Source organism: Prunus dulcis, chromosome 6 (genome assembly GCF_902201215.1).
Source record: "Prunus dulcis chromosome 6, ALMONDv2, whole genome shotgun sequence".
In the NCBI taxonomy this organism is placed as follows: domain Eukaryota; kingdom Viridiplantae; phylum Streptophyta; class Magnoliopsida; order Rosales; family Rosaceae; genus Prunus; species Prunus dulcis.
The window spans coordinates 7,641,350-7,651,941 of NC_047655.1; the positions used below are offsets into that span (position 1 = coordinate 7,641,350).

General features: G+C 41.2%; 2 protein-coding genes across 2 annotated transcripts; both read right to left on the minus strand.

Moving 5' to 3' along the window:
- LOC117631948 (kiwellin-like) lies at positions 1–915 on the minus strand. The gene has a single exon (XM_034365292.1). The coding sequence runs from the start codon at positions 874–876 to the stop codon at positions 214–216; it is 663 nt and encodes a 220-aa protein (XP_034221183.1). The 5' UTR covers positions 877–915; the 3' UTR covers positions 1–213.
- An 8,941-nt stretch (positions 916–9,856) lies between these two features.
- LOC117632533 (kiwellin-like) lies at positions 9,857–10,504 on the minus strand. The gene has a single exon (XM_034366033.1). The coding sequence runs from the start codon at positions 10,502–10,504 to the stop codon at positions 9,857–9,859; it is 648 nt and encodes a 215-aa protein (XP_034221924.1).
- Between the last annotated feature and the right edge of the window lie 88 nt (positions 10,505–10,592).

A 10,592-nucleotide genomic window follows, 5' to 3' on the forward strand; every position in this document is an offset into this window, starting at 1 on the left:
TGTGTTCAAATAGCATATTATTGCCATAAATATAATTCATATATGTATATGACAGCTCCAAAAGTTAATACAACGAGGATAGAAAATGTAATCCATAAATTACAAATTCATGATCCAATCCAAATGTTGTTTCTTGGTGGAAACGTATCATTATCATATGTATAGACTTATTGTCCTTAATTTATTCGTTAATTTAGGTTAATATGTGGCTAGCTAGGCCATTGACCAAGTAACAGGAACAACGCCCAAATCTTGGTTCAGTCCCAAAGCATTCCATACCGCCGCAGACCCATCAACAATATCGTTCCTACACGGCGGCTGACCTGCATGCTCTGCATCACATCCAGCATGTGAATCGCATTCATCCACCACTTTGGCTGTCACACTCTTCCCATTGCTTGCCCTAATTCTTATCATCTTCAGGCACCTCGACTTATTATCAAACCACCCAGTAGAAAGTGCCACAACCCTCTCACCATTTGCATGGTATTTTCCGTCACAATATGACGGGCCACCACCGTCCCCGCCTTCGCTGAAATCGTTGAGGGTAAGGCTGGCTTTAGTGGATGACGTCACGGGCGGGGAGCATGTGTATTTAGGGTACGATTGTCCCTGGCAAACTAGAGTTCCTGAGGGTTGACAATTATTCGTGGTAGGAGGTGGCGATGATGAGCCTCCCCCTCCCCCGCATTCATTAGACCCAATATCAGGGTCGTCGTTGCACTTGCCGTTGATGCAAATGAGCTGGCCCGCGCAATCGTTGAGGGTTTTGCAAGCGCCGTTGCAGGAGGAGATGGCGGTTGATAGGAGAGGTAAGGTGATTATATTGATCAAGATGAGGGAAAGAGAAACCAACAAAACTGAAGTGCTTGCCATTTTAAGAACAAAGATTTTGGAACATTAACGAGTTGGGTGTGTGAGACAAAAGGAGATTGCATCTCATATTTATGGTGATGAGTTATATAATAATTGAAAGGACTATCAGATTACCAAAGCCGCCGTCAAATTATTCTGCTCGATGCATAGTCGTACAAATTTGAATGGGGTTTGCCCAATTGTCAAGGCGCTACGCAAATGACTAGTTGACCATTCATTTGAAGCTCAACTTGCCTATAGAGAAAGGCAACGCCCATGCTGATGGGTTAAGCCAAAGTCGCTGTTCGACTGCTCTTGCAAGTTGATACAACACGGCTAGTTGCCTAGTTCGTACAAGTTTTGTTGGAAAAATTGGCTCACTAAGGATACTAGCTTTGGGGAAAGCGACCGGTCACAAGTTTTCAACTCCTCTTTTCATGTGCTCTCGCTTTCTACTTGATTGCAAGGACTTTATGGGTCACTTCTTAATTAAATGAAGGTTGGCAATCTGCTAGAAAGTGATAACAAAGTTCAATGAAGACGTAGGAAGAAACTTTGAGAAGAAGCTTGCAATTTCTTTTATTAATTTTCTCTCTTTTTCGATCTACTTTACAATGAACAGTATCTAATATTTATATGACAGAAGCACTTAGCTTCTCAGCTACGACTTAACAAACACGTGAACCCACGTGAACTTCTAACTAACTAAACAATTCAGCATGCCATGTCAGCATTATATACATGTCTTTTGCCAATCATCCCCCCTCAATCGCAGTGGTGGCTGGACCAACACTAAGATTGTGACAGTGTTTCAAAAACAATGGACTATGCAGGCCCTTTGTGAAAATGTCGGCAACTTGGTCTTCAGTATTGACATATCGAACCACCAACTCATGACCTGAACCCGTTCTCTGATAAAGTGAAAATCAAGTTCTAAACGCTTTATGCGAGAGTGCAAAACTGGATTACTACTTAAGGCCAATGCTGATAAATTGTCACTATGTAAGACTGGAGCTTCAGGAACAACAATATGTAAGTCTTGAAGAACATATCTGATCCAAGAGATATCAGCAGCACAGTTGGCAAAAGCTCGATACTCTGCCTCTGTAGAACTACGAGAGACAGAAGATTGCTTACGAGAGGACCAAGAGATAGGATTCTGTCCAAGAAATACAACGTACCCTGTAGTAGAGCGACGAGTATTGGGATCCCCAGCCCAATCTGCGTCACTATAGCCAACCAAAACAGAAGAACCAGATGTAAATGTCAAACCATAAGATAAAGTGCCTTGCACATATCTCAGTATACGCTTAACTAAAGTCATATGAATATCAGTAGGAGCAGTCATAAACTGGCATACGGTGTTCACAGCATATGCCAGATCTGGGCGTGTGAATGTGAGGTATTGAAGAGCTCCAACCAAGCTGCGAAACATTGTAGGATCAGGAAGTAATGTACCATCAGTTGTCAGAACATGACAATGAGGTTTACAAGGTGTAATTGATGGTTTACAAGTTTCCATGCCAGCTCTCTTAAGTAAATCACGAGCATATTTAGCTTGGTTGACAAACAAATCACCATTGGACTGATAAGAAACCTCCAAGCCCAAGAAATAAGTAAGCTGGCCAATATCTTTCATATCAAACACTTGTCCCAAATCATCAATCACAGATTGCACTAGGGTAGAACTTGACCCAGTGATGATAATGTCATCCACATACAGCAAAAGAATAACCACATTAGGACCATCATGCTTCACAAAGAGACTAGGATCGGAGTGTGAAGAAACAAAGCCCAAAGCTGGAAGATATCTAGTGAACTTGGCATTCCAAGCACGTGGTGCCTGTTTAAAGAGACTTTCGTAGCCGACATACATAATCTGGATAATGATCATCAATGAATCCCAAAGGCTGTTTCATGTACACTTCCTCCTGTAGGTCACCATGAAGAAAGGCGTTTTTAACGTCCAATTGGCGCAAACACCATCTATGAGATGCAGCCAAGCTTAAAATCAATCGAACTGTGGTATGACGAACTACAGGACTAAAGGTTTCGTCAAAATCTATACCTTGTTCTTGACTAAAACCTTGTGCAACTAAACGAGCTTTATATCGAGCAATACGTCCATCAGCATGTCTTTTAATTTTGTAAATCCAACGACAACCAACAATATTCTTATCAGAGGGTGGAGGAACTAAATCCCATGTACCTTGAGTTTGTAATGCTTGAATTTCCTCTATCATAGCCTGCTGCCACTCAGACTTTGTACTAGCTTCTCGAAAAGTATGAGGCTCATCAAGAGCAGTAATTGTAGATAAACAAGTGGAAAAACATTGAAAATCACCAAAATCTTTCTTCTTGCTAATACCACTTTTAAGACGAGTTTGCATAGAATGACCATGCTGTGGAATGGAAATATGAGAAGAAGAACTAGAGGCATCTGTGACAGAGAGAGGAAGCAAAACCTGTAATTGAGCAGGATCCAAAATAGGTTGCATAGTCTGAGCAGAACCTAAGACCTCTTGAGCCTCAGATGTAGATACTGAAGAAGATGAATTCTCATTTGAACATGGGAGAGGAGAGTGATCAGACTCTGTGGTAGTAACATATCTATAAGGCAATGAAACTGCTATAGCTGAAGGAGACAATTGTGTCATGACAGAAGAAGATTGGGTTGAGGATACTGAATAATTCTTCATTGGAAACTGAGTTTCATCATAAATCACATGTCTTGAAATAACCACTTTATGAGTGTTAGGATGAAAACAAATAACACCCTTATAACCAAGAGAATATCCAAGGAACACATGCTCTGCTGATCGTGGCTCTAACTTGTGAGAATTATAGGGTCGAAGAAGTGGATATACTGCAGATCCAAAAACCTTTAATGATTGAAGCTCAGGATTATGACCAAACAATTTGAAGTATGGAGATGTCATTTGAAGAAGCTGACAAGGCATACGATTTATGAGAAAGGCAGCATGAGCTGCAGCATAGTACCAAAACTTGTCATTCAAGGCAGCAGTAGCAAGTAATGTAATTGTGGTTTCAATAATATGCCTATTCTTCCTCTCAGCAACCCCATTTTGCTGAGGGGTATAAGGACATGAAATCTGATGGAGAATTCCCTTAGAAGCCAAGAAATCTTTAAACGCTTTACTATTATACTCCCCACCACCATCAGATTGAAAATATTGCACAGAAGCTTGAAAGTGCTTAGTAATATACGCATGAAATTTCACAAACGTGGGAAAAACCTCAGATTTATTGATTAACGGAAAAATCCAGAGGAATCGAGTACAGTCATCGATGATTGACACATAATATCTATATCCACCAAATGCTACAGAGGAGGAAGGACCCCATACATCAGAGTGTAATCGCTGAAAAGGTAATGAAGAATGAGACTGTGAACTAGCAAAAGGAAGGCGGTGCATTTTACCACTCAAACAAAAACTACATAGACTCAGAGAGGAATCTGAAACACTAGAAATTTGAGACTGTTTCAACATCTGAGTAAGAACTTCGTTGGACACATGACCAAATCTTTGATGCCAAAGAACTGAAGATACTGGTTTCCCAAGTAAAGCTATTGGAGTAGAGGCAATCCCCTCAACTACAATTGGTGAAGACTTGGGATTGGACCTTATTGACAAATCACCCAGAGCTTGAGGAATTGGATACAGACCCTTGTTACTGCGACCCTTGTACAGCAGAACCTTTGTTGCTTTGTCCTGCACATAGATATATGAGTCATCAAAAATCACCCAGCATTTATTATCCTTACACAACTGGTAAATGGATAACAAGCTGGCAGCCAACTGAGGCACGTGATATGGCTAATTGTTGACTTGTTTCAAAGAGTTCCCTCTTTTTGGTTCTAGGGAAGGTGGCTGAGTGTGCATGCATTAATTATTTGATGTTGGCTTGCCTAACCTATGGTCTAGGTTGGGTGACTAAAATAAGAATGTGCAGAAGAAGTTGAAGCCTTCTCCTAAGTCCAAAGGCATGTGTCTAAAAGGGAAGAAGAAGCAAGACAACACAAGGTGAAGTAGCTGGAAACTAGTGAGTCCAGGAAAAACCAAGGGAAATAAGGAGTCTTTCAAGTGTATCAGTGTTGAGCAAGGGGTGTGAGAGAAACAGATTGTGAGGATAGTGTTCTAAGGGGGTTTCTTTTTGTAAACCAAAGTTGTAACCTATCTTCATTAGTGAAATTTCTCAAGGGATCACCAAAGAGGATGTAGGCAAATTAGCTGAACCTCTATAAACACTTGTGTCATCTGTGCTTGGTTATTTTTCTCTGTGTGTGTGTGTGAAAGTGTTAAAACACCTCTATCATTGTGTTTGTCTAAAGTCCATCAACAACAAGACCTTAAAGGGAGTGAGTTAGTCAAATTCTCAACAAGTGGTATCAGAGCTGTGTTTGGCAGCTGGTGCTAGTTCTTTTTCGGAGTGCTAGTGTGTTGAAGATGGCAAGTGACAAGGAAGCTAAAAGTGGAACCAGTTCACAGCAACTAAAGCAACCACAGGCAGCTAGCATGAAGGTGGAGTTGAAGCCGTTCACCGGCAAGGAGAACTTCACGCTTTGACAACGAAGGATGAAGTCAGATCTTACACAACAACATCTCCATGTTTCTATTTAGGGTGTAAAACGTTAGGCCTGTTTTTAAACTGACTCGCTTTTAAGAACGATGGTTTTTAAAAACCGTAGTATGTCTTATTTGCATCAAAGGCAAAATCTAAAAATCACTGTTACGTACAGGCGGAGAATGCCTCTTTATTTATTGACTAATTTTCTTTATTTATTTATTATGGTTCAGTGGGAGAAGAGAACTGATCAAAGTTATAGGCAAAAGAAAATTGGTGAAGTGCATGGTGAATGGGCAGACTTGTGGGTAATTTAGAACTACATAGACTTGTGTTTTTGTTGATATTATCCAGTTTCTTTTGTCTTTGGTTAACTTTACGCCAATCAGTTATATATGGCTAAATTAGTTCGACATTGGAATAATTCTTTTGTATTTTGGTTAACTTTAGGCCAAAAATTTATGCTCAAAGGATGCTTGTGTAGAATTCTTTTGTATTTTAAAGCATTTGGTTAAAAGATAACACTTTTGATGATATTTTTTAATTGAAATATTTCGAAACAGATTTTGAGAATTGAAAAAGTCCATTAATTGCAAATGAAACAACCCAAAAAAAGATAAAAATCCACAAATATCATTACAAAATATAGAGATAGACATGATGCTAGTCTAATGACCATTAAGACGACAAAAAATAACAAAAACCGTTGTCTAGATGTCAACAACGACGAAAAAATATGTCGTCTTTAAATAAACTGTATGTCGTCTTAATTGATAAATAGATGACGATGGATCATCGTTTTCTAAACTGTGAAACTGTCGTATAATGACCATTAAGACGACAAAAAATGCCAAAAATCATCATCGAATGACCATTAAGATGACGGTGAATCACCGTCGTCTAAAATATGACAATAGATATCAGTCACCTATATGACGGTCTGGAAGCACATTAGACGACTGTGGACCACCATCGTCTATTAAGTTTTTTGTTCTAGTGAATTTAAATTGCAAAAAATATATAGGTTTGATGTTTTTTCCTCCCAAAAACCTCCTTGGACTACAACCCACTGCAGCCCATCTATCCTTCAAAACAGGGCAACAACCCAAAGAAACCTCCACCAGTCCACCTGAAGAAAGAACAAAGAGAAGAAGGAAGAAGAGGGGATAGAGGAGGAGGGGCAGTGGTACCTCCTCCTCCCCAAAATGCGCGGCTGGGAGTTTTGGGTAAAAGCTAGGATTTTTGGGGTTCATTTGGCTAACACAATTTAACATTTGTCACAGTGGTGTTACGCAATTTCGGGTACACTTTAATTATTCGGCCATGATCCAACTAACGTCAACAACCCCTAGATCTTTGTTTAGCCCCAAAACGTTCCACACACCTGTAGAGTGCCATCAACAACGTTGTTCCCACACGGAGGGAGACCCACATGCTCCGAATCACACTCGTCCACCACTTTCACGGCCATACTCCTCCCGGTAGCAGCACTACTCGCCGAAATTACTATCATCCTTCCACACCTTGATCCGCCATCGTACCACCCCGTGGACAGTGCGACAACCAGCTCATTGTTGTCGTGAAATTGGTTGTCGCACTCCGACCTCCCCACCTTCAACGCCTTGGCTGAAATCATTGAGTGTGAGCTTGGCACTTGTGTAGGACGCCACCGGCGGAGAGCATATGAATTGTGGGTACGACCGACCATTGCAAACCAGAGTTCCTGAGGGATCACAGGCGATGGCTGTATTTTTGGAATTTTACTGTGGCACTCGTCACAAAGTCTATATATTTAAGAAGATGAAACATAATACAGTTAATTATATATCGAGTCAATTAGTTTCGGTCATCTCCAGCAATGCATGCCCCTCCAGATATATAATATTGTTTCTAACTAAGTAAGGACTCGCCAACACTCCCCCTCAAGTTGGGCAAAGATATTTCGCACGCCCAACTTGACAAGCGAGTCACAGAACACCATACTTCATAAGCAACAATTGTAGAGAAGATCTTTTCGTCAACCATGAGTGAAACAAGTGACAAACGAAAGCAAAGTTTGCAGCGGAAACACAATAGCAAACCCTAAAAAATAGGGCACATAGCAGAACATAGAAACCCTGTGAGCACGGCAATAGGTAAGGCAGAATACAGAAACCCTATGAGCACGGCAGTAGATAAGGCAGAACACAGAAACTCTGTGAGCACAGCAATAGAAAAGGCAGAACACATAAACCCTTTGAGCACGACAGCAGATAAGGCAGAACATAGAAACCCTGTGAGCACGACAATAGGTAAGGCAGAACACAGAAACCCTGTGAACACGGTAATAGGTAAGGCAGAACACAGAAACCCTGTGAGCACGGCAGTAGGTAAGGCAGAACACAGAAACCCTGTGAACAAGGTAATAGGTAAGGCAGAACACAGAAGCCCTGTGAGCACGACTGTAAATAAGGCAGTAAATAAGGCAGAACACGGGCAAGGCCACAGCAACAACAACGACAATGACCACATCAACGGAAAACGAAGCAAGCAAAGGCAACATCAATGGTGACAACATCGACCACAACAAAAACACACCAGTAAAGGCATGAGCAACAATACTAGCACCATAACAGGCAGGAGCAACAATACTGGTAACAAACAACAGTAGTACAAGGCACTGGTACCAGCAATAGAAACAAAGCAGAGACATAACAGGCATCATCAACAGTAATCAACACTATTCCCAGCAAGAGTCATAATAGGCAAGAGCAATAACATTGTCCCCAGCAAGAGACATAACAGGGATGAGCAACGGTACTGGCACCAGCAAAGGACATAATAGTTAGCAGCAATAACAATGACAAATACTTCCATTATTGCACATACAACTTATCTTCACTCCCCCTCTTCCCCTGAAGAGAAGAGGTCCTTGAAACCATAAGAAAAGTGGCACTTAAGAAACAGAAGCTGACTGACGCTCAGATGTAGAAGAATCAGCCATGGCAAATAGGTAGCTGAATTGCAGCGGAATAGATGAGCAGCGGTGTCACTCCCCCTCTAATTCGACGATGTATGAGAGTCGAGATTTGGAGAAAGCAACACCGAAAAATAAAGTTGCATCTATCTCCCCATCAAATCCGACACTGGTAAAGGGTCGAGATTTGAAAGAAGAGAAATTGAAATAATAGTAAAGAGACTCAAACATGCCAGTCTCATGGCAGAAACAAATGCAAGAGGGGAAGGTGGTAGCATACGGTTGTCCCATGAAGAAAAAACTTCATAAAAGGAGAATAGTAAGGGAGGAAACCCAGCAAATCATGAACAGAGACATAGACAAAAATAAGGTGCTCAAACTGAGAAGTGGAAAGGCAACTCAAGAGAGCAGCCGAAGAAGACAGAGATCGGTAAAACAGTCAAAGGAAAGGCTCGACGAGCGATGACGAGGCTCGCGGAGGAAAACAACGGCTCGGTGAGCGGTGACTAGGCTCACGGAGTAAAGAGACTTGTTATGAAGTTTCAAAGATAGAAAAACTGAGACATGAAGAAAGAAAATCTGGCACATAAAGATGAAAAAATAAAAATTGTGGAACAGTAGCAAAGAAGCATGTGAAGGCTAGGTGCGGTGAAAACACATATGAAAGGATGAACAAAATACGGTGACTATACAAGATGAAGACCCATGATGGGTTAGGAATGAGGAGTGCCAACGACTCTCAATTTTGCAGAGGTTATCACAGGTTAGAAACTTGGCTCTGATACCATGTCAAACAAAGTAGGGTAAATATTCAGTTATGCTAAGATACGCTCATATTATTATTCTTCTCCAATATGGAGGTATTTATATAAGTACAAAGATGTGTTAACCCTAAATAAAATATGAAATATATCTAAATTATAATAGGAAGTAAATCTCTATTACAATAGGACTAAATAATAATTAGTAAGTAACCAAAATCCTAACTAAGTAAGGACTCGCCAACAGTATCTACATGAAATCTTAAATCCAACCTTAGTTCATTAATTACCAGCAATACATGATTACTGGTGATGTTTATAATTAAGGTAAAGTATTCGTGAGACTGCAGAGAAACCCGAGGTTAACAATGGATGTGCAGAGCTAGTCTCAACACGATCCCTTACGTGGGCGTCTTTTGCACTAAACATGTTATTGTGATATATAGAAGCATGTAAAATGTGAACATCTAATCCAAAACCAATTGGGAATGGGACCAAAGATTTTTTAAGCTCTTAAGCTAAGCTGGAATACTCCCAACAAAGACAACTACATAAATATAACAAAACACCAAAATGGGAAAATTAATTCTATACGTACTTCTCGGCATCATGGTATACCATACATATGAAACATAGTCCTTAATTATTTCATTTATTTAGATTAATTAAGTACTACTACGGTAGGGTCGTCACTTAACTAGGCCAAGGACCAAGTGACGTCCACAATCCCTAAATCTTTGTTCAATCCCAAAACATTCCACACTGCTGCAGACCCATCAACAATGTTGTTCCTACACGGCGGCAGACCTGCATGCTCTCTGTCACATCCGTTCACCGAATCACACTCGTCCACCACTTTAGCCGTCACACTCCTCCCATTGCTCACCGTAATTCTTATTAACCTTCCACACCTTGACCCCTCGTCATACCACCCAGTGGAAAGTGCCACCACACGCTCACTGTTGGAGTGGAATCTCCCGTCACACTCTGACGGGTCCCCACCTTCGCCGCCTTCGCTGAAGTCATTGAGCGTGAGTTTAGCTCTCGTGGATGACGTCACTGGCGGCGAGCATGTAAATTGGGGGAATGATTTTCCCCCGCAATTGAGAGTTCCTGAGGACTTACAATGGCCTCCTCCTCCTCCTCCTCCACCACCACTGCATATGTGTGTCCCAACAGCGGGGTCGTCATTGCACTTGCGGTTGATGCAGGTGAGCTGACCAGCACAGTCGTTGGGGGTTTTGCATGGACCTTTGCATGAAGCCATTGTTGGAAGAGGAAGGCTAATGATATTGATTAAGATGAGGGAAAGAGAAACCAACATTAAGACTAAAGTACTTGCCATTTGAGAAACTATTCGGAATATTAAGTAAAGGTGAGGGGTGATCTGAGGAAGGAGATCGCATTTGCTTATATACTGAACTTAAGTGGAC

What these genes read in the sequence shown, in the direction of transcription:
- LOC117631948 (XM_034365292.1), bottom strand. Translation starts at nt 876, where the DNA reads ATGGCAAGCACTTCAGTTTTGTTGGTTTCTCTTTCCCTCATCTTGATC.
- LOC117632533 (XM_034366033.1), bottom strand. Translation starts at nt 10,504, where the DNA reads ATGGCAAGTACTTTAGTCTTAATGTTGGTTTCTCTTTCCCTCATCTTA.